Source organism: Raphanus sativus, chromosome 2 (assembly GCF_000801105.2).
Source record: "Raphanus sativus cultivar WK10039 chromosome 2, ASM80110v3, whole genome shotgun sequence".
Lineage (NCBI taxonomy): Eukaryota > Viridiplantae > Streptophyta > Magnoliopsida > Brassicales > Brassicaceae > Raphanus > Raphanus sativus.
In genome coordinates, this window is record NC_079512.1 from 27803301 (window position 1) to 27829775 (window position 26475).

At 33.1% G+C, this 26475-nt stretch overlaps 6 protein-coding genes across 7 annotated transcripts; 2 read left to right on the forward strand and 4 right to left on the reverse strand.

Annotated features, from left to right (window-relative positions):
• Positions 1–2599: 2599 nt before the first annotated feature.
• LOC108819653 (BAG family molecular chaperone regulator 2-like) lies at positions 2600–3681 on the forward strand. Its single transcript, XM_018592711.2, has 2 exons — positions 2600–2955; positions 3274–3681. The coding sequence occupies exons 1-2, from the start codon at positions 2682–2684 to the stop codon at positions 3483–3485; spliced, it is 486 nt and encodes a 161-aa protein (XP_018448213.2). The 5' UTR covers positions 2600–2681; the 3' UTR covers positions 3486–3681.
• Positions 3682–3747: 66 nt separating this feature from the next.
• LOC108819639 (uncharacterized) lies at positions 3748–5819 on the reverse strand. The gene is made up of 3 exons (XM_018592700.2): positions 4982–5819; positions 4255–4464; positions 3748–4078 (listed from the first exon to the last, which is right to left on the reverse strand). The coding sequence occupies exons 1-3, from the start codon at positions 5750–5752 to the stop codon at positions 4049–4051; spliced, it is 1011 nt and encodes a 336-aa protein (XP_018448202.2). The 5' UTR covers positions 5753–5819; the 3' UTR covers positions 3748–4048.
• A 1292-nt stretch (positions 5820–7111) lies between these two features.
• On the reverse strand, positions 7112–9453 carry LOC108829849 (uncharacterized). The gene is made up of 5 exons (XM_018603446.2): positions 8891–9453; positions 8291–8327; positions 7954–8190; positions 7822–7869; positions 7112–7741 (listed from the first exon to the last, which is right to left on the reverse strand). The coding sequence occupies exons 1-5, from the start codon at positions 9190–9192 to the stop codon at positions 7262–7264; spliced, it is 1104 nt and encodes a 367-aa protein (XP_018458948.2). The 5' UTR covers positions 9193–9453; the 3' UTR covers positions 7112–7261.
• A 645-nt stretch (positions 9454–10098) lies between these two features.
• LOC108841135 (cytochrome P450 724B1-like) lies at positions 10099–17826 on the forward strand. Of its 2 annotated transcripts, XM_057002895.1 has the most exons (13): positions 10099–10360; positions 10716–10784; positions 10889–10935; positions 11003–11106; positions 14947–15064; positions 15416–15740; positions 15828–15980; positions 16298–16549; positions 16628–16714; positions 16909–16987; positions 17072–17178; positions 17281–17402; positions 17578–17826. In XM_057002895.1, the coding sequence occupies exons 5-13, from the start codon at positions 14973–14975 to the stop codon at positions 17666–17668; spliced, it is 1308 nt and encodes a 435-aa protein (XP_056858875.1). In that variant the 5' UTR covers positions 10099–10360; positions 10716–10784; positions 10889–10935; positions 11003–11106; positions 14947–14972; the 3' UTR covers positions 17669–17826. The 2 variants fall into 2 exon arrangements, with proteins under 2 accessions (XP_056858875.1, XP_018469423.2); XM_018613921.2 differs by having other exon boundaries at positions 10099–11106.
• Positions 17827–17989: 163 nt separating this feature from the next.
• On the reverse strand, positions 17990–20539 carry LOC108843639 (E3 ubiquitin-protein ligase RGLG2). Its single transcript, XM_018616871.2, has 9 exons — positions 20050–20539; positions 19880–19964; positions 19417–19772; positions 19249–19328; positions 19050–19155; positions 18837–18964; positions 18558–18759; positions 18395–18451; positions 17990–18297 (listed from the first exon to the last, which is right to left on the reverse strand). Exons 1-9 carry the CDS (start codon positions 20332–20334, stop codon positions 18217–18219), a joined length of 1380 nt encoding a protein of 459 aa, XP_018472373.2. The 5' UTR covers positions 20335–20539; the 3' UTR covers positions 17990–18216.
• A 692-nt stretch (positions 20540–21231) lies between these two features.
• On the reverse strand, positions 21232–22897 carry LOC108826343 (uncharacterized). Its single transcript, XM_018599735.2, has 5 exons — positions 22610–22897; positions 22294–22391; positions 21888–22208; positions 21704–21800; positions 21232–21455 (listed from the first exon to the last, which is right to left on the reverse strand). Exons 1-5 carry the CDS (start codon positions 22849–22851, stop codon positions 21359–21361), a joined length of 855 nt encoding a protein of 284 aa, XP_018455237.1. The 5' UTR covers positions 22852–22897; the 3' UTR covers positions 21232–21358.
• Positions 22898–26475: the final 3578 nt, after the last annotated feature.

Sequence of the window (26475 nt, forward strand, 5' to 3'; positions counted from 1 at the left end):
AATAACTTTATTAACGATCTTAGTTTTTTTAATTAGTTAATTTTTGTCTGATTGTATTCTTATAAACTTTATCGTGACTTTATTATTTACATAATTCATTTTAAGAGGCATTATTAACGAGTTTTTCTATTTACTTTAGTTAATTTTTATTTAATTGTCTTATAATATTTTTTCTTTTTTTAAAGGTTTTTGTTTCAGTTTAATTTATATTGTATTTAGTTTACATAGTTTATGTTTCCATATTTACCAACATGATGATTTCATGACCATACGTTTATGTTTTAAAACATGATTTCTCTTAAAATAACTAAACTAAGAAGATCCGATTAAACCAAACCGAAGTACAAATCAAACCAAATACAAACCAAACCGAAACTAATACAAACTAAACTAATTATGGTTTACTTTTGTTGAAAAAGTTCTATAATCGAATTAACCAAACCAAACTAATAATATACCCAAAGTACCCACACCTAATACAAAACCTTAAAATCATTACATAAACACACACATTGTAAATATACCATTTTAAAATGTTTTAATTTCTAATTCTGTTTTACATTTCAATATTTTGTGTTATTTTAATTAATTACATTTACAAATTTTGTATTCTATCATCTAGATTTAACACACACAAAGTATATCAAATATTCCTACTAACAATATCTGAAATTAAAATTTATAAAATTTAACTAATATAGTATATTACATATTTTAAAATATTAGTTATTTTAAAATATTAATTATTTTTAGAAAGATTGTAAGTGACTCACCTAAATGGATTATATACTTTGGCAGATGCGTACGCGAGGTCATCTGATTAATATGTTGAAGAGAGTCCGAGTCAGTTAACTAATGTTGAATAAACATATAAAGATACTAAATAAAACAAGTGTTAGCAGCTGGTAGAATTCCATCTAGGCATTATTTCATTTTCATGGAACTAGAATAATAGACTTTAATGTTATTTGACAAATTTTAAAAAAGTATAAATGAAATGATTATATGTCATTGGTGAAACAAAATAAACCAATACATAAAGGAAACAATAAATATAAGAAAAAATTTATAAGTTTGTTTTTGTGATATATATAAAGTATCTTAGGTTATTCTATATATCTAAGTAAACATATAATATTTTAAAAGGTTGCATCATGAATTTCAGAAAAAAATAAATCTTTGAACATAAATACACAACGGATATGAGAAAAAGTTAACATCACAGTCTGAGTAAGAGACACATTATAATATAACCTAACACGGAACACATAAGAAAAAAAAACTAGATAACATAAACCAAAACAAATAGATCATCAACTCTATATACCAAACCTAAAATAGAACAATTTTAACTATAATCTACTGTAAAAACTAAATTTAGTTAAAACATAAGATAATCTACTAAAGTATATAAAATTAAAAAAAATATGTGAATTTATTTACAAGTTTGATTCTTTTCTACTAACAAAAATTAAAAAGAGAAGAATCTCATGAGGTTTTTATGGTCATCCAACTCGAGAAAATTACAAGAAATGATGTAATACCACATCTAATTCTTAATATATAATTAAAATATAGATTACTTAACAAAAGAAAATCATCTCAAACCTTTTAACAAGAAAAAAGAAAATCATATTTTAAAAAATTACAAGTAATCTTGATTTTAAAAGTCATTACTAATTTTTCAGATAACTTGGTTTATTTAGTCTTCAAATACAATAACATGTACACAACTTAACTAATATATATATATATATATATATATATATATATATTTTTGAAACAATAACAATTGATATTAGATATTTGCTCTAACTATTTAAATTTTTTGTTATTTTTCATCCGCCCGTAGGGCGGGTCGGCCCTAGTATTTTCTTATAATTAACCTTGAGCTCATCAGTAAGCTATTTATTATAATTTAGTAATTTGTCGTTATTCTTTCTTGCATTATTAATTTTCCTAATAAGCCCTACCACATGGCGATCGTTACACCAAGATTCAAGTTCACCCAAGAAACGTAATCATTTTGATTGCGATTAAAGAACAAATTACACTACTGTCCGCTTTACTTGATTAGGTACATGATTAATCTTGGTTTGCTTTTTATAAACTCAATATAATAGTATATCGATGACAATAAAGTAATGAAAATAATATGTCAAACTGAGATAAAGTTTAATACAACAAGGTCGGCACGCCGAAATTCCTAGATAAAACAAAGCCTACCCATACTAGCTTTTAATTAATTAAAAATGCTATACTTTCGATTGTTTTTGTTAACATTTTTTGTGCTTGGCCCTTCAATCAAGGAAACATTGGTTATTATCAGTCGAACCATCACCCATGTGCTGAAACTCTCCTAGTCTCCTCTTAACAGTCTCAATCAAAATCTTATAGAAATCTGATTTATCCATTGTCGGCACCCTTTCATGGCTTTTATTATTGTATATCAAGTGTCTCTACACTATTAGTTTACAAACATTAAACAAAAAAATATTTAAAAGAGGAAGACTTGTAAATTGTAAAAGCAACTGCACATGCAAGTATGTATGTGGTTTTGTCCTTTTCTTGACCTCTTGTATCTTATATAAACCACTTAAATGTTTGTCTATGTATCACAAAGCTCAGAGAGAAAACAGAAGTGAAAAAAAAAAACTCCACAGAAATCAAACTAGAAAGAGATGATGAAGTTCAAGTCCAAGAGATTTGGCATTAGGTTCGGTTTTGGTAAAAGAACCAACAATAAAGGCACACAACAAGATCAACAACAAAAGGGATTTGGTAATAACAACAACAATAGTAGCAGCAGCAACTATGAGATCAAATGGGAACTTAGGCCAGGAGGTATGCTTGTTCAAAAGAGACAAGAGAGCATTGGTGAAGACTTGATCTCCATAAGAGTCTCTACTTTTGCTCATTTTCATGATCTCTCCATAGAAGCCACCTCCACTTTTGGTAAATTCCTCATCTCTCAACACTTCTGAATATTAAATTTGTGCCATTTTGAGAGACTTATCTAACAGTATAATTTGATATAGTATCAGAATATATAAGATTTAAAGGGTTTAATCGAATATATCCTGAGGTTACGATAAATATTGTTTACTAGAATCACAAAAAACTTTTGAAATTATGGAATAATTTCTTATTAAAGCTATAAAACCATCCCACATTATGAAATAGAAAAGATAATGTTAAAAAAAAAATGAAACAAATTCCAGATTATATAAAACTCGTGATATTACAACTGATTTATACTTTATGGATTTACAGGAGAACTTAAGATGGTACTAGCATTGCTCACCAGTCTCGAGCCAAAACAACAACGGCTATTGTTTAGAGGGAAAGAAAGAGAGGATAATGAATATCTACACATGGTTGGTGTTGGAGAAAAAGACAGAGTGTTGTTGTTAGAAGATCCTGCCTTCAAAGAGAAAAAGCTTCTAAACAACATTTCTACTTCTTGCCATACTATAATCGTATAAATAACGAAACAAATTTGTCAAATTAGTTGTTTGTTAACTTCTTGGTGAACCATAAAACCAGCCAAGAATAATAACTAGATAGGATTCATGCATAATGCGTACTATTGATTATACAAATTCCATGTATTCGTTCTCCTTCGAAGTTGTAAAACTAATATGTTTACATGTAATATATTTGTCAAAGTTTTCAGAGTGTTCCGTACTTCCGATAAGTTTTCTTATTAGTTACATGCTGAAGAGTAAGAGTTTCAGACAATAGATATTATGTTATCGTTAATATCCACATATATTATTAATTTATTATTCGCTTAGATGATGTGGTACATTAGTTGACTTTTCTGCTAATAGAACTAAACCGGGCAAACAAACCGAAACTCATAACCGAGCTGGTCAAGACCCATATATCAACCAACACCTTTCATTTCTCGGTATACTCCGGTTAGGCCCTTAACTTCTCAAAAATTTACAGAATAACATTATTATACCAAACATCCTCCACTTGGTTATTTTATAAGACTAGTACGTCCACAAACCACAAGTCTAAACCACCAGTTTTTAGTGGTTTACAAATCGTCCCTCTTCACAAACCGGCCCTGAAAAGAGAGGAACCAAAACCAATGGTTAAATAGAACCAGCAGTTCCACACATCAACCCAATCTATTTATCCGTCTTAATGTATTAAACTATTAATTTATCGATCATGTTTATACATTATACTACATCCAGTAGTGTAAAAATGCTGAAAAGAAAAGAAAGGAAGCTTGCTTACTTTAACACGAGGACGTTTCTCAGCGTTGAGTTTACGAACTTGGTATCGAATCCGCTTAGAGAAAAGGCGGCTTTGCCGTTTCTCTTTATACCGTAGCAAGCTCGCTTCTCTATGCCCTCTCCATAACGACTCCGTCGTCTCCATCTCCATCTCCATCTCCATCTCCGGCACCGCCCATAAATTCCCTGCGTCTCCACCGCCGGTATACACCTAAAAACAACCATCAAAATACACCTGCTTAGTTTCAAATCTTACTTATCTAGCTTAGGTTTATTTTGACGATACCGACGATGACCAAAATATATTATATTTTAGAATTTGTACATTTGTCATCAATATAGCGTATTATTTGATAAGCTCGATCGGTTTCACGATTTGACAAATGTTTTTATCAGTCTAACAGTTACGTAAAAAATCAACATGTACAAGTTTTAGCATTTTGTAGGGTTAGAAACTTACAATAAAAAATTAAAAGAAAAAAAAAATCATTGTGCTGTTACATTTTTCAGTATATTACACAGTCAAAGCTTTTAATTACAGTTACAAAAAAAAAATTTAATTAGGCTACATTACAGTTTCAAGGAAAAACTCGTGACCACATCAAAATTTCAATGCTTTTAATATGTCAACTTTTTTTTGGAACACTAATATGTCAACTTAATTACTAAACATTTAACCACTAACTACGATTAAACATAAAAAATGACGAAAAGAGATGTTTACTTACATCAGTGGAAGCATGCAAGTCCGGGACCGTCTGCGGCGGTTCTCCGTCGACATAAAGAGTACCTTTATCCGGCCAAGCCTCCATGATCTGCTCGTAATCAAGCTTCAGAGCCAGCGAAGAAGGCCTTCCAATATCGTTCCCATCTCCGCCGCAACAACGCGGAGTTCCGCTCCTACTCATCACCTCGTCCACAACCTCCGAATAACTCACCCACCGCTCCGCCGTAGTCTCCTCCTTGCTCGCTCCTTTCCTCATGGCTGTCAGTAGAAGCGAAGTAGAGGTCGATCCATGCTCCTGAAAGTCGTACGGAGACATGTTCCTTCCTTCCTCATCGGCGGGGGCGGAGGAGGGGAGCAGATCGTGGATCGATGATATTGTGCTGTCGGTGGTTGAACTGAAGAGGTAAGCTGCGACTGTGTCGTACTGCTCTTCTTCTTTCTCTCCTCCTCTCACAGTACTCTCCTCCACTCTCTTCTTCTCCTTAAACGGTGTCGTACCAGCTCCTTCTTTCGATGGTTTTTGTTTGCTCTTCTTTTTGTTTGACGTGGCTACATGACTCTCGTCGATCTCGTGAGAAGTGTTGATTTCGAGCTTGAGACTGAGAAATTTAGGTTTCTTCGTCTTTGTTCTGATCTGCTTATTACGAGACGTTTCAAGATTCGAAGGAGAGTCGTCATCCATCATGGCTATGTATTTCCTCTTCTTGATCCTATTGGATGTTCTCCTGCTCTGTTTTTTTTCTCCAGCCACTGGACTGGGTTCGCTACACATCTTTGATCCCTCTTTCACTGTATAACTGTGTGTGTCTCTCACTCTTAATTAACCTGTTCTCTCTGTTTTGTAAGAGAGAGTACGTAGGTGGAGGGAAAAGGAAAGCTGATCGTGATGGTACTTTGACACGTGTCGATTAGTCGTTGGATAAAATTATTGTAATCTTGGATTCTGTTTGGATGTGCAAGGAGGGAATAATTACGTATTAATTCTATTTTTATTTTCAACTTTTTCACTAAGCACTTTTTATTTACAATAGAGTTTTCTTTTGTAAAAACATTTGTAGAGATCACACGTATATATTACTATATTAGAAAGTTTTGGGACTGTTATGTCATATATTATTTTCGGAGGTATCAAATCTCCTTATATTAATTGAAATTAACACAACTTAAACTAGTAAACAAACGTGACTAACAGCATGAGATTTTTTTCGAGCCATTATTGCTGATAAATATATCAAAAGTAGTATAATATCTTACGACATTTATCTCCGTGATAAGGTTGCATTTGCATTATTGTTATTCCACGCTGTCATCGAACGCAATGAAATTTCAAAATGCGAATCCAATTCATCATAAATTGACAAGAGAGGATATACCATTTGAACTTGCGGTTTGTTGTAAATTTTGCTACCACCGACAGCGATGACTTGTGAAGTGATTTATAGTACAGACTTGTGAAGTGATTTATTGTCAGTATCATCCTGAACGATTTGATGACACCTTCCGTATATATATAGATTTTCTCCTATGATAACATACGTTCACGTGAAATAAAATAGAAAGTTATTCACATTATTTTGTCTTTTACATTTTCTTTAGGCTAGGATTTTAAGAAAACCATAAATCAGCTCATACACACTTTGTAAACGTAAAATAATACTAGCAGCTCTGATTGAGAGATTATGAATTTTTGTTTGGTTCTAATATTAGCATTAGAATCTTAAAATGAAGTTTGGGCTTTTGATCTTAAAGAGTTCATAGTGCTGTTGAAAGAAGCCCAAATAAAACCCCGATTTTTTGGCTGCACTGTGGATATATAATAAGTACACACAGAACTATACACAAGTCATTACTACAAGGTCCAGACACATAGAAAGTAACGCATGGTGAAGTTTTCTGCAGCTTAGGTATTCGAAGACAGTTGTTAATGTTCTGACAAAGTTACAAAACAGACAAACACCTCTTTGATTATATCTTTGTGTGACGTGTTGTTTGCTTCATATTTTTGTTAATTGCTTTCATCATCGTCTGCTGTGTATACACAGTTCAGTTATACTGTAGAGTGTAGATCATTCAGGCTAATGCAATTATGCAAAGCCCTAATGTAACTCAACTGTTTGCTTAATAGGCAAGGCATCCTGAAAAAAAATTATCATACCCAAATAAACTATAATTAACAACTCACATTCAAAACAAGAAAAAAAAAAGACATTAGAATCGTAATCAAGATCAAGATCAAATGTTCATGTTCTGTAACAACAATTATATGTACGATTTCTCCGGTTTATTCAGACCGTACTCTATCCAACTTATCAACACTCTTCCTCCCTCTCTCAATCTGATGATGATGATGGTCAACGCTCTTCCTTGTCTTGTCATGGAGGTCAACGCTCCTCCTCGACCGATCTAAGTGCTGCTCGAAAGTGATTCTCAGCTTACTCTTCTTGGAAGGACCCTTTGGCGGTTTCTCTTTCTCCCTTCTATCAACGCTTTGCCTTGGTGGCTTCTCTCTTCTATCTACGCTCTGCCTCGGCATTTCCACATCACCGCTCTTGTTTTCTGACTGGCTCGTGCTCGCCCTCGCTCTCGAGGAGAGAGGTCTCTCTACGGTTGCGATGAATTTCTTAAGGTGTTTGATGTATTCAGGGTAGTGTTCTAGATCACAGTGGCTACCTCCTTCGAGCCAAAGCGGTTCATACTTCTCTTTAGAGAGTTCCCACAACTGTTTACCATGGGAACAGTCCACAACTTCATCTGAAGTCCCCTGCAACCAGAGAGATAAGAGTTAAAAGATGTTCCAAATAAAAAAACAAGAGCTTAGAGAGAGTTTGATATGTAACTCACGTGAATGACAAGAACCGGGCAATTCACAAGTGTGATCTTGTCAATATTCTGCACAAGAAATAAAACATAAACAATGAATGATTCTTTATTTTTTTTTTTTGAATACCACTGGTGAATGATGAATTTTATTACCTTGTAGATGTCAAACCAATAAGTCTTCTTCACTGGATACATTACTCTTAGGCCTGAAAGAATGGGGCTATGGAGAACAACAGCTTTTAACTGAGGCAATCGAGCAGCGAGATCTAGTGTAGGTCCACTTCCTACGGACTGACCATAAAGGATTACATCTTCCTGTTTTGATCCATAGCTCTCTTCGAGACATTTATACGCAGCTTCTATATCAGCATATGTGTGGTTCTCACTGGGCTGAAGTCATATCATATACACAAAAAAAAAAAAAAAGATTCTTATAATTAATTCTATAACCAACAATACTCTCACTGATGTTTGTTAAGGACAAACAAACCTTTCCAGTAGACTGTCCATACCCTGAGTAATCGTAACTGCAAGAAGAATGCAGAAAAGCAAAACATTTATTGAGATGAATCAAACTAGGAAGGATCACTCAAGTTGAAAGATGTATTGTTCATTAAGATCATTCTAAACTAAAAAAGTTTCTGATACAAGCAGAAACATACAGATTAACAATACAAAGAAGGCCAAAACCAAATGAATAGTATCATACAGATTAGACCCAAAACTTCTTTAACAAAAAAAAAAGACTTAACAAGAACCAACATCCACACTTCCATTGAAATGATTCTACAACTTTTAACCAGAGATATGTATGAAACTTTCAACCACAAGCCTGATCAGGAAGCAATGTAATAGACTTGAAAAGAACCAATCAAACAGTGAATCAGAAGAAACAAAAAAAAAGTATTTTTCTTTTTATCCAGAGAAAAAAAAAGAAAGCAAGAAAAAAAAAAGTAGAAACACCAAAACCAACATGGAAGCAAAGCTAATAGGTGAAGTTTTCAGTCATTAAAAAAGTCTTGAGTTTGACACAAACAGAACAGAGTTACAGAACAGAGTTTAGGACGAAAGAGTGGAACTTTTAACATACCCCATAAGATTAACCTTGAGATGAATGCTGAGCTCGATGAATAGCTTATACATCTGGCCCAGATCGGCTGCGTTTCCATGTGAATAAAGCAGAGTAGAAGTAGCCATCGGGTGTCTGACGTACATAGCTACGATCTCTGTTCCTTTACGTGTCCTAAGCTTTAAGATTTCCACGTTCTCACGGTGAGGAAACGGGTTCATCAGAAAAAGTCCTGTCACTTCGTCCGAGACGAGACTGTATGACGACGGACTCGGCGGACAAAAAGCCAACTTCGCCGCAATCGATGACGTCACTCCTCCCATCTCTCTTTATCTCATTTGCTTCACAGTTCCTTTAAACTGTTAGATGAAGAACATTTTTTCAGCTATGGAGAGAGAGAGAGAGAGAGAGGATTTAGGAAGAAAAGGTGGCGCTTGAAAGGGTAAAGGAGAAGAAGAATGACAAATAAACAAAACTGTTATTAAAGTTTGGAACTTCTTTTTTAATAAACTCGATAGATTCGTTACATAAATGTTGATAAGAATACTTGAACTGTAAAATGTTTTATTTTTAATTTTCTGCGACCATAACTAAAAAGAGGATAAATGATTACAAGTACAGGGAGTTGCAGACAAGCTGGAGCTTGTGTCAATGGATTCATATCACTAAAGTCAAATACATGTGGACAAGTACTAAAAAGGCTACTTTTCTGCAGGTAAAAGGGCGTTTTAAACTAATAATTCAGCGTTGGTGGAGTGCTAAATCATATGTTATGATTAGACGTGTATATATATCTTTGGAGCACTAAATTTAAGAGTGAAGATGGATGGCACAATGAAAATTTTTATAACTGAATTGAACAAGAACGTTACAGAATTAAGATAAAAACATGAAGTAATACTAGTAGGCAAAAGAAAATATGTATAGTTTATTTTTTAAAAAATGTAGAGAAGGGGGTATATGTTGGTTCGGTTCATGGGGGTCCATGATAAATAAAAAGCGGAATGCAATTTTTGTGAGTGGTGGGTCTTAGAGCAGCCACAACGGAGAGTTTAATCGAGTTCTTAGCGTGTTTTCCGAGACAAACAACATAAAGATAATAATAAAAAAATTGGTAACCGAAGGATTGAACAAGGATTGATCCTTAATTAAAAATTTTAAGGATCAAATCCTTAACGACGTGGCAATACGTGAGTGGTCCGGCTGTGCTAAGGTTGTGTTTCGCGTGTTTCACTCTCTCCATCACGAAAAAAAATTTCTCTCCAAGAGGAAAAGCGATTGTGAAACATTGAAGGTAAATCGGAGGTGATGATGGGGGATGATGAATTTGGACAGGAAGATGATGAATTAAGGAACCTTGGATCAGGGTGTACGAAGGTGGGTGTGAAGATTTCGGCGGCGTGGAGGAGATTGGGTGGGTGTGAAGATTCCGGCGGTGTGTACGAAGGTGGGTGTGAAGATTCCGGCGGCGTCTGATAATCTGAGTTTCAGGTTCTAATACGTCCTTCTCCTGCCCTTCGAATAAATGTTACTTGTGGTTTTTCTTGGTCTATGGAGTTCCTTGGTGGCTTCTTAGTTTTGAAGCAATAGAAAGAGGTTGAGGCTTTGTTCTGTCCATATGAAGGTGTGGTTGAGATGACTGTTCTACCGGGTGTTTGTTTCTTTTTGATTTAGGTTTTGGTTTCATCTTAGTGATGGTGTGTGGTCATCGTGAATGGGTGGTTCAGATGATGGTTTTAACTCTTCATGAAGAACTTCTACTTCTCATGCTCTTTTGCCTAGTTGTGGTGAGACTTCCGAGTTCCCAGATTGCTACATTGATTCTATTAATGATGATTGTTTACAGGAAGAAGGCATGTTTCGATGCAATTATCAAGAACCTTCATCGGACTAACCAATCTTCTCTTAATGGAAGGTATAGTATAATGATATGTGGACACTCACTCTGTTTTGCAAGAAATGTGTTGTGATAATAACTTTCTTTCTCTGTTTTTTTTTGCTGCTGCTGCTTGTGTAAAGAAACGAAGATGAAGTGATTGATGGCAAGAGAAAACATCTGAAACCAGGTAACGTATCTCCTCGTCCATGCCCATATAACGTGTTACCCCCTTCCTTACGTTGAGACTTTTACAGTCCCTGCAATCTCAAACGAAGATAAAGCTGAGGTTGCTTCCTGAAGGGTTTTGGAGAGGATACAAGGGTTGTTTGTTCTTGATCTCTCCAACAATCAGCTCCAGGTTACTTCTTGTTCCCTTTGAAATTACAATGTTGTGTTGCATTGCTGTCTTGGATCTGTTCTTAAGGTAAAAAAAATAATCTAAGAACTCCATATTAGTAACATCATTGGACATATAAATTGTGATTAGAATCCTAAACTATTCAAAAAATAAAAAATAAAACAAATAACATTAATCTATTCCTAAGGATTCCAATGGTGGGTAACACTAGGCCTGGGATTCTGACCCGAACCGGACGGTCCGAACCGAACCGAACCGAACATTATGACATTCGGTTAGTGCTCGGTTATCAGAAGCAAACCGATCGGAAGCTGTTAAAAAAATGTTCGGTTAGTGCGTCGGTTCGGTTCGGTTCATGATAACCGATCGGTTAACCGATATTTTTAACCTACCTATATATATAACTCTTATTAACCTAAACAACCCTAATCAGTTTCTCTTTTCTTCCTCAAACTCGAGCCGCAGCTTCGTCGGATTCTCAACCCTAGCAACTCGTTTTCGTCCGATTCACACATCTTTCCGACCACTAGGTAGGTTCTTCACCTTTTCACTCTCTTCTCTATTTCTGTGTAGTTTTGAGTTTGCGATTGATTTGAGGACTAGGGTTTCTGTCGAAATCAATTAGGGGTTTATGATTTGGCTTGAATGAGGGGTCGATTATCTTTGTGAGAGTGTCTCCAAGTGTTTGATTTGGATTAATGATGAGTTTTGATGGATTTGAGATTTAGGGTTTTGGTCGAAATCGATTTTGGGGGTAGACGTTAAGGGTGGCTTTAGGTTGAAGGTTTGGCTGGTTGATTGTAAGTGTCTTGTTGCTGTTCTGTCGGTACTCTCTTTTTAACTTAATTTTTTCGTTTTATTATCAGGAGCAAATGCGGTGGTAGAAACAAAAGATCGTCTTTCTTTTTCCATGGTAATTTTTAATCTGTTTGAACTGCTTTGTGTGTTTTTGTGTTTTTGTTCTTTTTTCACTGATTTATTAAAATTGCAGGTTGGTGGAGTTCAAGCGTCATGGTGACCTTTAGTTTTTAGTTTTCTGTTGTGTTGTTTGATCACTCTTTATGTTTTGCGGGACATTATAAGATTTGAGTCATAGATTCTTAGATTTAGAATGTTGGATCATATTAGATGTTTGAGAAAGAAAGAACAATATACATGTTGGTTTTTTTTGCTGATAAATGTGGATTTTTCAAGTCATATCCGAAAAATTCATTAATAACCCGAAAACCGAAGATAACCGAAAAATCCAAAAATAACTGAGTGTAACCGAAAATATCGGTTTTCTGGTAAATAATATAAAAATTCGGTTAAATTCGGAAATAAATTGGAAACCGAAAATAACCGACTTTCGAACCGACCCGAACCGAATTCAATTTCGGTTTTCTTCGGAATTAGTTTTAAAAATTCCGGTTAACCGAGAACCGAAATTTCGGTTCGTTTCGGTTTCGGAAAACCGAAATCGCAGGCCTAGGTAACACCATTGGAGTTGCTCTGTGCCAGCTTGAAAAATATTTTATTTGATTTTGATTATTTTAAATTCTATTATACTTTTGGGCACAATTTTGAAAATATTTTAAGGCTTTACAAAAAAAAAAAAATCTTAACAAATTTTTTATTAAAAAATTAACCGAAAAAGAAGAAAACTTGGTACTAGCATGACCTACAAAGGCGACTGAACATGCCTACAAAGGCCACCGGCACTAGCATGACCAAGTCTCGTACATACCGTAAACGAAAGCAAACCTCTAGAAAAACGAGATTGGATGTACGAATTTCAATTGGGCCTTCGTCCAGGAGGAGCTTAACGTCGTGGTCCTTTAATCAATAAGTGAAGCCCAACAAGTGAAGTTGCTTAGCTTTTTTTTATAGACACACAAAACACACACAAATTCTAGTTATTAAAAAAAAATTAATTTTGTAATAGCTCAAAACAATACTAGGTATTTTGCTCGTGTGCAAGTATAATAATTGTACAAATATGTATCTAATTGTACAAATATTTTGCGCGTGTGCAAGTATTATAAGTTTTTAATATTAGTGTAAATACGCATCTAAACTAAACTAAACTAGACTAGTATTTGACTCATTCATTTTTATCTCTTAAATTTATTTATTTTCTTCTAAATTAATTAAGTTTTTTCACAATAATTTTGTATTACGTAAGACAAACTTGAAAACAGACATTTGAAATATTCAGTAATAGTAAAGTTTTTCATTTTAATAAAATTATCTTAGGCTGCATAAAATAAACTTGAAAAATATTAATGTATACATAAAGTTTTATACAATATATATAGGGATCTATCTTCTTTTTTTTTTAATTTTAAAATTGAGTGATTTAAAATAATGTTTTGGATAAAAAAATATAAACTAATTTTAGATAATGACAGTTATCAAATCATGTTTTTGTTTATGATTAATTAATTATATATTAACAAATATAACTATTCAATAAGAATCGTAAAGATTTTACTGGTTAATATAGCAAATATAATATCTAATTGGTAATATCATATTTTTACTAAAAGGGAAATACATATTTTGAAAGTAAATATTATTTGGTAATGACACATCTTAATATTTAACAGTAATCATTGTCTTTTTTTGTTAAAGAATTTAAACAAAAATATAATTGCAGTAATCATTGCTTTTATTGTCAGTGATTTGATAACTGTCATTATCTAAAATTAGTTTATATTTTTACTGGTTAATATATAATTATATTTTTAATATATAATTAATTAATCATAAACAAAAACAATGATTTGATAACTGTCATTATCTAAAATTAGTTTATATTTTTATTGGTTAATATAGCAAATATAATATCTAATTTGGTAATATCATATTTTTACTTTAAGGGAAATACATATTTTGAAAGTAAATATTATTTGGTAATGACACATCTTAATATTTAACAGTAATCATTGTCTTTTTTTTGTTAAAGAATTTAAACAAAAATATAATTGCAGTAATCATTGTTTTTATTGTCATTGATTTGGTTCTAATTGTGTAGTGTGGAAAATCTGAAAGTTATATGGTAATAATACATGTCAAAATTCCCTTTTAACATTATATAACAATAAGCATTGTTTCCTTGGATATAATCTACTTCTTTCTTGGTCAACACAACAAAATATCATTGATACATGTCAAAATCCTTAACATTAAATAAAAATAATTATTTTTTATTTGGATATAAAGATACTCTTATGTATTAATTAAAAAAGATACTTGACTCTTATGTATTAATTAAAAAGATACTCTTATGTCAAGTATCTATGAGGGGATCTAGAGAATAAGCAAGTTTAAAAAATATTAAAAGAATGGAAAAAGAAGAAGGAAATTTTCTTGGAGGAAAATTTCTTGGAGGAAAAATTCAACAAAAAACTATGAGATACTCTTTTCATATGTGTAGCTTTATAATTTGATTATTTATTTTTGTGATTTAAATTTAATTGCTAATTTACTTATTTTATAACTAATAATATTAAAACAGTAGATATTCCTTCTCAAAGATAATATCCGTTGGTCATGCTTTAATATACTTATTTTTTGGTCAACACAATAAATATCACTAAATCAACAATACAAAGAAAAATATCAATATCAAATGATTATTTTGTCTAAAGAAAAGGGGAACTTACACTATGCACTCATTCTATTATTTGCTTGTGTATGTGTATATATATAGAGGTCTCATAGACCAAGATATAAAATTCTAAGCCATATACACAAGAAAGACAATGTTGGTCTTATCGATCATTTTGTCGTTAGGATTTATCTTCCTATCTATTTTGCTTCTTTATAAATCAGTATCTAAGCAAACTGAAACAATAGGTAATCGTTCATCGCTAAGTGGTAGCATGGGATGGCCGTTTATTGGAGAAACCATTTCTTTTTTCAAACCTCATAGATCAGACTCCATTGGTACATTCTTGCAACAACGTGTTTCACGGTAACAATGACTTGTTTATATAAATTGTCCCCCAAAACATATATAACAGAAAACTAGAAGCAATTTCATTTTGATTGGAGAGTAATCTTCATAGTAATAAAAAGGAAATACGCAAGAGAATCTCTCTGAATTTTCGCGTATATGACAAGTCTTGTTTTCCGACCGTATTTTGGTTATTGTTGATATATGTAAATTAAATATCATAAAACATATTGTTTACCAGTATCTGCGGAAAGAAATGATCCAATAGAAAGAAAAAGGTCTTATATCGTAAACCTGTTTTTGTAATAATACAAGATAATATCTTACCTAAACTGGAGATAATAAAAAAATGTGAAAGTTCTTTTTCAGGTATGGAAAAGTTTTCATGTCAAATCTATGTGGTGGAAAAGCAATAGTCTCATGTGACCAAGAACTCAACATGTTCATACTTCAACACGAAGGGAAGTTATTTACATCGGATTATCCAAAAGCGATGCATGACATTCTCGGCGAATATTCCCTACTATTAGCCACCGGAGAAATTCACAGGAAACTAAAAAATGTTATCATTAGTTTTATCAATCTCACAAAGTCGAAACCTGCCTTTCTTCTCTGCGCAGAGAACCTCTCTATCTCGATGCTAGAGTCATGGAAAAATTGCCGAGAAATCGAATTCCATAAAGAAGTTAAAATGGTAATCAGTTCTTATAGAGTCCTTACAGCCTTAATTTTAATCAATCTTTTATAGTTCTGATGTCTTTCTTGTGGTTGAATTATGCAGTTTACTTTGAGCGTTATGGTAAACCAACTATTGAGCATAAAACCAGAAGATCCAGCTAGACGTTATGTATTGCAAGATTTTTTATCTTATATGAAAGGGTTTGTATCGTTACCAGTACCGCTTCCAGGAACCGCCTATACAAACGCAATTAAGGTTATTTTCAAGCTATTACACTAAATCCTCCAAAATAACCAAAAAAGTTGAGCTCTTCATTGAAATTTTAATTTCACAGATTAAGGTTTTGATTTCTTTTTATTTTCCGTTTTCTAAATATAAAATCTGAGCCATTTTGTAAGAATTAAAATACGTAAATCCACTTTAAGGGTTTCACTGTCCAAGTTTTTTGGTTATAAGCTAAATCCACGTACTTGCGTCAGGCATTGTCGTACGGTATACTTTTAGACATATTTACATATGCAATTACGTAGCATATATAATATATAGTTATCAATTATTTCAATGTTTGCTAGGCTAGGAAGAGATTGTCCACGAGGGTTATGGACATGATAAAACAGCGAGAAAATGAAGAACAAGAGATGAAGAAGGGATTAAGAGAAGAAGATTTTCTAGATGTAATAATGTCAAATGAGGATCTAAATTACGAAGAGAAAGTTAGCATTGTCTTGGACATTTTGCTTGGAGGTTTTGAAACAAGTGCTACTCTTCTTTCATTGGTTGTCTATTTTCTAGCAAAATCTCCAAGTCTTCTTCAGAAACTCAAAGTTTGATTCTTATCTCTTATCTCCTTATCTATAGATATTTTGCATATGTATGTAGTTTATCCATGTGAATGTGTACAGGAAGAACATGAAGCCATTATAGCCAAGAAAGGAGATGGAGAACTCTTGAACTGGCAAGATTATCAGAAGATGGAATTCACCCAATGTGTATAGTTCCATAAGCCGATCCCATCATTTATTTGCTCTTTATTTCTTGTTCAGAAAAAAAATTGGTAGCCAAGTTTAATATATATACTGCTTTAAAATCATGGAATTGATATCCAGGTTTGGTTTTTTAGTTTTTAAATTTTTCTTTTTGCATATACATTTACATCATGAAGTTAACTGGATCGAATTTACAGGTGATGTCTGAAGCACTGCGATGTGGAAATATTGTCAAGACGGTACATCGAAAAGCTACCCATGATATTAAATTCAAAGGTTCATAACTTCAGTCATCATATTAAAAAAAATACTAATTAAAAGTAAATATTAAATTAAATTTATAATATGCTTGATTAGCAGAATATGTGATTCCGAAGGGATGGAAGGTGTTTCCTATTTTCACAGCAGTACATCTTGATCCATCACTCCATGAAAATCCTTATGAATTTAACCCCATGAGATGGACCGTAAGTAAAATATTTTGAAACATATACATTCAAATTGTAAGAAGAAAAAAAAGTAAACTGAAATTATAAACTAATCTTGTATTTTGAAAACTATATAAATAGAACAAGGGGAAGATGAACAAGAAAACGACGGCGTTTGGGGGAGGAGTAAGAGTATGTCCTGGTGGTGAACTTGGAAAACTCCAAATCGCTTTCTTCCTTCATCATCTTGTCCTCTCTTATAGGTTTGTTCCCCTCTAATCAATCTCTTTTAGTTAACTGATGATTTGGACTGATCTGCCTTATCCGACCTAATGATCTATTAAATATTTTGTTTAATTTTTTTTCATAGTTAGATACATATGTTTTACACCATTAAAATATCATTAGTTCATATGTAAATTTTATATATATTGGTAGGTGGAAAATAAAGTCTGATGAAATGCCAATAGCACATCCTTACGTGGAGTTTAAGAGAGGCATGCTTTTGGAGATCGTTCCAACAAGTTAGATCCATGAAGATTGGCTGCTTTAGTAATGTATCTATCTTATATGTAAATATGAATCCAGTGTTTCTGTGTTGTACTTTAATTAGTTGCTTCCGTGGCGAAAGCATGTATTATATCTGTTGCTTTATACACTATATTCCAAAAGTATCTATTACTTGAATACGTATTTGTATTTTAGTTGGTCTTGTTTGATGTGAGTTGATTTGATTAATAATCCTACTTGAAAGACGAGAGACTCATCATGATATGAAAGAAAAAGTAGGTGAATAGTTCAAATGGTCTGTAAGAGTATCTCTGATAGCACACTATTTTTTTCTCTATAATTTACACAAAACTAAAGTAACTCTATTATAGAGTAACTTTTTCTCCGATAGTTCAACAATTTTTACTCAGACCAAAGAAATAAGCAAAGTGAATCAAGGAACACACTTAACACATATTTTTTTTTTTACAGAAAGATCCGATCTTTCTCGGAGAAACCTCAGTAAGTTATATCAAACTAAATTCCCAAAATATATTGCAAGAAGATGAACAAGAGAGATCTACTTTGTTAGTAGAGTTTTATTCTTGTCTGGATCGGTGCACGGCAAATTGGACACATTTCAAGATCCGGTCCACATTCGCAACAAGTCTTGTATCAAAACAGAAAACGAAGTTAGTTTCATGTTTCAGTCGATTTAGTAGACAAGAAGAAGAAGAATTAACATTCTGTTTGTGTGGGATTTTACCTGATGACCACAACCAAAAGCCATGTCTTTAGGGTTGCTCAGACAAATCGGACATATCTGTTACAGAGAACCAATACCATCAAAGTTCCAAAACCCTTTGAAATGAAAAAACATTCCAAACAGATTTTGAAAATTTTATCTTTTCACATTATTTTGAAAGTACCTGGTTATCAGAAGAAGCTGAGGTCGTAGCGGGTGGCGCAGGAGGACTAGACCTTACATGATAGTTTTCAGTTGGATAAGAAGGTACACTCGGTTTGAAACTTGGAACACGATCATTAGCCTTTGGCTTGTTGTAGGACGATGCTCCACCTTGCATTGGAGGTGGAAGAGGAAACCGTTCCGTTATATTCCCATTTCTTCTTCTGCAACGAGCAAGAGAGGGAGTTGCAAAACTTGCCAAATGGATAGAGATTATGTTTTTTTTTTGTGGAATTAATACCCTAAAAGGTTAAGCTCCAAGGTAGCCTTGTATTGTTGAGGAATCTCCATGAGAGCAGAAAGAGCAAACTCTGTTTCTTTCAAGGACTGAGCTTTGTTCTTTGCCATGATCTCTGTGAAGTTGACGAACTAGAAACAGAAAAACAAAAGAAAGATTGATATTAACAACTTTGGTTCTTTGACGTCTTTATAGCTTAAATAAAGATAAAATTACTTGGAAGTTATCAAAAGCTCGTGCAGGAATGTTATCATCAAACTCCCTCATCATGTCCCATGGTCCATCCCCTACACCGACCAAGACGATTGATAGAGGTAGCTTACTGCAACATAGACAACCAAAATCAAATAAGCCACTAAGAGAGAGAGAGAGAGAGTGATAGATTCGGTGAAAAGATTCAGACAAAATTAACAACCTCGCTTGCACGATAGCATCAACAGTCTTCAGTTCTTGCGGACTTAACTGTCCATTTTCAGTGTCAACGCTTCTTGTAACCTGTAGTAATAACCAGTCAAATGAATGCTTCTTGTCATTGACACCAAAAAAAAAAACAGGAGGATCATAACAGTAGTGTTGTTCGTACCTGCCCATCTGCTATAATCACTAGGACGTGATATTGTCCACCACTCTCCTCAACAATGGTCATTGCCATATCAATGATAGGAGCAAACGAGGTGGGGCCTGCAAGCTTAAGCTGAGGGACAATCTCTTTATACCGACCAAGCACTTCCTCGAAGCCATTACAGAACCCATCATCAGGATTGAAACTAAACACGTCTTGATCGTGCGTCGACGCATCTCCGAAACCGTAACACGGAATCAAGTTGTCCTCGTCAAAAGCGGCTAAGGTTCTTCCTATGATAGCTATGGCTTGCTCGTAGGGATTGGGGGTAGTACTGCCTATGAAGTGTAGGCTTTTCCTATTGAAGGACCTAGCCCCTGTTATATCAAACAACCAACACACAATAAAGTGTAAATCATTTGATGCAATTACATTACACCAAAAAAAAAAAAAGACATAATGTTGAATCTAATCTTTAACCAACCTGTCCACTCGTTGCTCTTAGTGAAATCAATACCGACAATGAGATTCGAAGATTCTAGACCCGCACGAGCAAGAGCCTCTGTCACCTAAACAAAACAGAACAAATAATGTGAGGATTTTAAACTTCTGTCAACATAAAGAAGCGAACTAGAGATTCAGGGGGGTGGTCACCTGGTCCAAAGAGGAGTAATCATCGGAGATTTTGGAGTACTTGCGCTCCAACCTCTTCTTATCATTGCCATAACTTTGAGAGTAAGGCGGCTGAGTAGTATATGAAGAAGGTGAAGGAGGTTGGGGGTACTCAGGAGGTGGAGGAGGATAGTTATAGCTTCCGGAACCGTATTGAGGATAGGTTTGATGAGAAGCCCATGGAGATGAAGAAGCTGAAGCTGACCTAAACGACGATGAAGAAGAAGAACGCTGTCTCCATTTCTGCTTAGAATTCCCTGTCCCCATCGAACTCAAAAAAAAAAACTAAACCCTTTCGCCTCGATCCAAGTCTCTGCTTCGATCCAAATCCAGCAGACTTGGCGTTACTGCCCCCTTCCCTTTCTTTTTTTTTTTTGATCGAAAGCAGTTTCACTTTCTGATCTCTTTCTCTCTCTCTCTCTATCGCTCTTGTTTTGGTTTTGTTTCTTCTATCAAATCATGATAATAATCACTTTTTCTAAATAAATTGCAAAGCACGCTAATGGCGGAAAATTTCTAATAATTGCTCACTCTGCCAAACCAACAATTGGCCATTTACTTTTACTGTGGATTTACAATGTCCAAAGAGTCTGTCTCACCCATATCAATTTACAATCTCTTCTGACTTCTTTAGATTCTTAATTTATAAGTTAGGCAGTACTTAATTATAACAATTAAAATTAATGATTTTGACTAAGGTCAAATTTGATGTTTTAGAATGAGAAAATAATTATTCTCCATTCCTCTTTTTTTTTTTCATGTGGTCTTCAGGGTTTTAAAATGTTTATAATTATCAGTTAGTTGTCTTAATTTTCCCATTTTGATATAACAGCTTTTTTTTTGGTTTCCTTTGGAGCTTAGACACTACACGTGAAATTTCAATTGACTTTTAGCTTCAATTTTATAAAACCCGTGACATTTCCTGGAGCAAACAAGATATATATGTGGACTGCACTCATTAAACCAAGTAAGATGATGATAAAAATGCAAAAGAACAAAACATAGAGCAGCCGAGAAAATCTTTAAAATATAAAACACAATGTTACCGGCCCATGATTTTTAATGTAGGGAAACTGCTAAAGCTTCTTATAGGCTTCGTGGATGTTATTAAGGCCGTATCATTGAACTCATAAGACCTAACATTGCCATTGAATAGAGAAGAAATATTAACCTGTTTTCTATAACAGCCATTAAATAAAATATTATCAAAACTGATCCCATGAATTGAAGAACAGAGTAATACACACAAAAAGGAACAACAATAGAGAGAAAGAGAGAGAACAGAAAAGACTTATGACACTGTTGTTTTGACCTTCTTGTTCTTCTTATTCTTGCTCTTCTTCGAAGGAAGGTTACTGGAACTGACTTCTTCAGGTTTCCTCTTTTTACTGTTGAAACACAAAGCATTGTCATTAAACTCTTCAAACCACTGAGTTAACTCTGCTACACCTACTTTGCCTCAACACGGTTCATTAGTTATCTATCCGTATATATCAACCAAAACTAAAAGATCAACTACTTTTCTGATTCAAACAAAACGTAGATACTATTACAGTCTTACTCAAAGATGACTTAAATGTCTAAAACCTTTTTTATCTAGTACCAAAAAAAAAACGGATGAAAGTTCATGGTGTACCTTTCAAGAGTCTCATCCACACTATTTTCGCCATCTTCTTCAACTTCACCAATTATGCAGTCATCCAAACTGGTCTTTCCATCTTCATCAATCCCACCTGTTTCGCATTTTATTAAAAAAAATAATAATTGAGATTTAACATGAGTCCATAATACCAAAAGCAGAAATACGCAAGTGAACAAACCTATTGGATCATCTTCCGAGTCCGAATCTGATCCCCACCGGTCTCCACCATCATCAAAGTCCCACCTCTCTCCATCTGGCGGCATCCAAAAGTCAAGCTCTCTCTCCACGACATCTTCATCATTTCCATGTTCAGCTCCATCAGTAACATCCTCTCCACTCTCTTCCTTTTTATCTAACTCCTTGTTCTTCTTTTTTTTCTTATCCTTCTTCTTCTTCTTTTTGTTCTTCATCTTTCCTTCCTTTACGCCATCCTCTTTCGCCACAGTTTCTCCACCTTCCTGTGGAATAATTCCAGACTCTTTCTCTCGTTCCTTCTCCTCTATTAGATAAACAACAACAACAACAACAACACAACCGTTAGCCACATGAATACCTTGCTCATCATCAACATTCAAATTACAAACCTAGTTTGTTAAGGAAGCGGCGTCCATTGATATGCTTCCAAATATGCTCCTCAGTCTTGTTCACCGTGTCACCCGTAAGCTTACACAGCAGCTTTGAACTATAAAACAAAACATGTCAATAACCAATTCTGAAACACAAACACATGAACACAAAATCTTGTAAGAATAATCTCTCCTGTTTATTACATTAGCAGCAAAACAAGAGTACATGAAACTCCCAAAATCTAAAACAACAAAAACCCTAAACCCTTCCATCTAAAACCCTAATTCAATCAGGATTGAAACATCAAACTGTTATGAGTAACCAATAGATTACCGAGAGCTAGGGTCTTGCTCAAACAAGTTAAGAGGAGGCTTGCTGTGGGACAAGGCGTGGTCGATAAGCCCTAAACGGCACCGTTTGCTCTCTGAATAGACCTTCTTGTCTTTCTCGAGTAGCTCGTGACCCGTTTGCACGCATCTGAATCTCCCGTTCTCCAGTTTCTTATACTTTGGCTTCCCCAGTAGGTTGGCGCCTTCCTTCGTCGTCGTCGGCATCTCTTCCTCTGTAGCCGCCATTGGTGTCGCGATTTGTGTTCACTGAAAAGGAGACTGCAAGTAGTTTGAATTAGAGACGATGAGGTGTTGTGTTACTGACTTGCCGTTTTACTGTTTCAAAGATCAGCTGCATGTCGTTTTGTTTTATATGGGCCTATGCTAAGGATAGGCAATACTATATGGGCCTGTTGTGGTCGTTATATTAGAGAGCATATAATTTACGAGATTCTCATATCTGTTGTTAAGCTATGACTCAAAACATGTTCGGAACCAAAAAAAATTATTACAGCTTATTTTGGGATGAATTCTCAACCAATTGGCTCTCACTCAATACAGAATAATAATAACAAGTATAAAGGACAAAACATGTTACTACAAAATTGGTGGGTGTGATCGTGTAAAAGAAGTGATGGACCAGGTTATACTCTACGTGAACGCGTACGTATTTTGTAAACTGTGGTCGACAGGTATGAAGATTTAGATTCTTGTGATTAACTATGAAGGTGGTTGGATGTCTAATCTTAACTTGTGGGTCAACAAACATTCTATTCGAGAGTCTAGGTCCAGAGTTGTTGGACGCACATTAACCGGAGAGCATTGCAACATTATTTTGTAAACACATGTTTGCACCACGATGATTTTGAGAATTTTTAAAAAAATTTATTGGTTCATCTAAATATATATTATATTTTTTATTACACTAACGATTAAATTGATTATTAGTGTATAAAAAATATTCTCAGTTATTTTCTTAAATAAAAACTACAAAATTACCTAATTTGATTAACATATATATAACAATTAATGATTATGAATAATAAAGATTTGATAACAATTTTTGTATTCTCTCTTTTTTTAATTTTATATTATAAAAAATTAAACAATCACATCAACAATAAAATAAAAAATAGATTTTTTCTTTTGTGTTATATTTATAATTTTTTAAAATTACTATAAATTTCTGAAAATGTTAAAAATCCCACTTTAAAAATTTTGTGATCAATAAATGAATTTTGTTTTTTATTATAACAAGATACAAAATAATCATAAAATCATTTAAATTAAAATGTGTACAATATAAAAATACATAAATATGTTAATTTTAAAATTTGCATTGAAAAACTATCACATCAAAAAAAAATTGGGATTAATGGCTTAAATTTTTTGTTACAGAAAATATATAAATGTTAATAAAACATATGATAATAAATATTTATATTGAAATATATATATCTATGATAATAAAGCATATGTAAATAACATTCATTAAAATTTAATATAAATATTTATATTGAAATATATGATAATAAAGCATATGTCAATATCATTCAAATTTAATTATATACCATATAAAATAAACAAAATAATTATTTTGATTTACTTACCATAAAATATTGTAAATAAACAAAATGTATTGTTTTTATTTATGCGATTATTCTAATTCCATATATATTAATTAAGAAACAATTTATTACTTTTTTTGAATTGAAACAATTTATTACTTTAGTAAGTGTAAGATCTTATTAATTAATATTTTTCAAAAATCTTACATGAGATCGATACATAAAATTTTATTTAGAAGTTATTGAAATCACCTAACGGGAACATGAGTTGCACAATAAATTTACTTTCTTAATCCTAACTCATTTCTCTTCGTAACAACACCGACAAAGAATAATTTGGAATTTAACAACATTTTTAGTCCAGTCTTAAATTTTCTTTAAATGAGTCTAGAATAATTTTTAATAATTAACTAAATGGATCATGTACATAGTAAAATGTATTTTGGTTAAAAAATTATTGCATACCCAAAATAAATATGAACAATCATTATTTTCATTTAAGACCCCGAACCAAATCCTATGAAAAATAGTGCTCGAGTTTAAATAAAATTGTTATATATATGAATGGTTCAAAATTTTGATATTTAGAGAACCAAAACAGAATCCGATCCGAACCAAAATATTTCAGGTGTCCAAATAAATTCAAACCAGATTCATATACTTAAATATATTAATTACTTTTAAATTTAAATTTAATATCTAAAAGAATATACAAATGTTCTTAGGTTGTCCAAAATACTTGGAAAAATATACAAATAAAGTATATATCTAAAATAGCTAAACGATACTCAAAATACTTAAAATTATTGATTTTCTATCCAAATATTTAAGCTAAACCAAATTTTATATTAAGTTTAAGTATTTTGGCATACATTATTCAAATTTATATGTTATATATTATTTTTTATTTTTTAGATTTTAGAAATCAAGAGTATATGTGAACTTTAGTCTTTTTTAAAAAAATAAATGGGTTATCATAATCCAAACCGAACCCACAAAGATCCTAACCGAATCCACAAAGATCTTAACCAAACCGAATCAAATCCGTAAAGATCTGAACTGAACATAACCAAACCGAACTAAATGTTATCGGAATGTCCATCTTTAATCAATTGTAAAAAATTATAGATAACAAAATAAGTATTGTAATATTTAAGTATATCATAGTTAAAAGAATTCACCCCGAAGAGTGCGGATTATCATCTAGTAATACTATATTTTACCCTAAGAATGTTTTGGACAATTAATTACATATTACGTCGTATATTATTACAGTATTTTCTTAAAGGTTTCCTATTATGTAATAGGTTGCACAGATCGAGATGTCAAGTAGATGCATCTTGGACAATTAACCAGACTACTTTTGGAGGTGCTTTTATTATGGAACTGGAAGACGAGACGCTGATCTCTGGTTCCTTTGGGGGAAATCAAGTCCTCTCTCCCCTTCACGCAGAGGTAAAATCACTACTATGGGCAATGCGAGTTTCCTTACAGATGAGGCATAGTTTCGAGTCAGATTGCCTACAACTGGTAAAGCTGATCGATGAAGAAGAAGTTTTGCCATCTTTAGCTTCAGAATTAGAAGAGTTCTACTATATTCGTTCTTTGTTTAATCTTTTCTCTCTATATTTTATCCCTCGTGAGTTTAGTGTTAGAGCTGATACCCTTGCAAAAGGAGTTCGAAAAGGAGCTCGAGCTAAAGCTACTGAATTTTCCCATGTTGACAGTTTGGTTTCACCTGGATTAGCCTTGCCCAATCCTTTTGAACCTATTTAATAAAACATGGTGTTTGTAGTCAAAAGAAAAATTGAGTTGACACGTTTTGGGATTGAAATTGACATATGATTATAGTCAAATTTCGAAAGGATATACTCCCTCCGTTTCATATTAAGTGTCGTTGTAGAGAAAACTTTTTGTTGCAAAATAACTGTCGTTTTAGCATTTTAATGCAGAATTTATTAACTTTATTATCCTCTTAATTTTTCTATTGGTTGAAATATGAGTAGGTATATGAGTAATGATGTTTTTATGTTGAAAATATGCAAAATTAAATGATTTTTAATCCGTGTGCAGAAGTTTAAAACGATAGTTAATATGAAATAGAGAGAGTATAACGAAATTTAATGCAGTAATATCTTTTCCAATGCAGAGATTTCCAAATAGTTGAACTTATGTAGATTCGAGTTATTTGAAATGTTAAACCTTTTAACAAAAAAAAAAGTTATTTGAAATCTTAAACAGTCATATAATGTCTGAAAAAGAAGAAAAAACAATTGAATTAGGCCCTTATCTTATTGCATTG

What these genes read in the sequence shown, in the direction of transcription:
- LOC108819653 (XM_018592711.2), top strand. Translation starts at nt 2,682, where the DNA reads ATGATGAAGTTCAAGTCCAAGAGATTTGGCATTAGGTTCGGTTTTGGT. An exon ending in AGAAGCCACCTCCACTTTTG is followed by an intron (nt 2,956 to 3,273) that starts GTAAATTCCTCA and finishes ATGGATTTACAG; the next exon opens with GAGAACTTAAGATGGTACTA.
- LOC108819639 (XM_018592700.2), bottom strand. Translation starts at nt 5,752, where the DNA reads ATGTGTAGCGAACCCAGTCCAGTGGCTGGAGAAAAAAAACAGAGCAGG. An exon ending in ACTTGCATGCTTCCACTGAT is followed by an intron (nt 4,465 to 4,981) that starts GTAAGTAAACAT and finishes GGTTGTTTTTAG; the next exon opens with GTGTATACCGGCGGTGGAGA. An exon ending in AGAAACGTCCTCGTGTTAAA is followed by an intron (nt 4,079 to 4,254) that starts GTAAGCAAGCTT and finishes CTCTCTTTTCAG; the next exon opens with GGCCGGTTTGTGAAGAGGGA.
- LOC108829849 (XM_018603446.2), bottom strand. Translation starts at nt 9,192, where the DNA reads ATGGGAGGAGTGACGTCATCGATTGCGGCGAAGTTGGCTTTTTGTCCG. An exon ending in CTCAAGGTTAATCTTATGGG is followed by an intron (nt 8,328 to 8,890) that starts GTATGTTAAAAG and finishes TTCTTCTTGCAG; the next exon opens with TTACGATTACTCAGGGTATG. An exon ending in ATTGGTTTGACATCTACAAG is followed by an intron (nt 7,870 to 7,953) that starts GTAATAAAATTC and finishes TTTCTTGTGCAG; the next exon opens with AATATTGACAAGATCACACT.
- LOC108841135 (XM_018613921.2), top strand. Translation starts at nt 14,973, where the DNA reads ATGGGATGGCCGTTTATTGGAGAAACCATTTCTTTTTTCAAACCTCAT. An exon ending in CCATGATATTAAATTCAAAG is followed by an intron (nt 16,988 to 17,071) that starts GTTCATAACTTC and finishes CTTGATTAGCAG; the next exon opens with AATATGTGATTCCGAAGGGA. An exon ending in TTAACCCCATGAGATGGACC is followed by an intron (nt 17,179 to 17,280) that starts GTAAGTAAAATA and finishes CTATATAAATAG; the next exon opens with AACAAGGGGAAGATGAACAA.
- LOC108843639 (XM_018616871.2), bottom strand. Translation starts at nt 20,334, where the DNA reads ATGGGGACAGGGAATTCTAAGCAGAAATGGAGACAGCGTTCTTCTTCT. An exon ending in TGATTATAGCAGATGGGCAG is followed by an intron (nt 19,329 to 19,416) that starts GTACGAACAACA and finishes TTATTACTACAG; the next exon opens with GTTACAAGAAGCGTTGACAC. An exon ending in TTGGAGCTTAACCTTTTAGG is followed by an intron (nt 18,760 to 18,836) that starts GTATTAATTCCA and finishes TGCTCGTTGCAG; the next exon opens with AAGAAGAAATGGGAATATAA.
- LOC108826343 (XM_018599735.2), bottom strand. Translation starts at nt 22,851, where the DNA reads ATGGCGGCTACAGAGGAAGAGATGCCGACGACGACGAAGGAAGGCGCC. An exon ending in GAGCAAGACCCTAGCTCTCG is followed by an intron (nt 22,392 to 22,609) that starts GTAATCTATTGG and finishes TTTGTTTTATAG; the next exon opens with TTCAAAGCTGCTGTGTAAGC. An exon ending in GTGGATGAGACTCTTGAAAG is followed by an intron (nt 21,456 to 21,703) that starts GTACACCATGAA and finishes GTGTTTCAACAG; the next exon opens with TAAAAAGAGGAAACCTGAAG.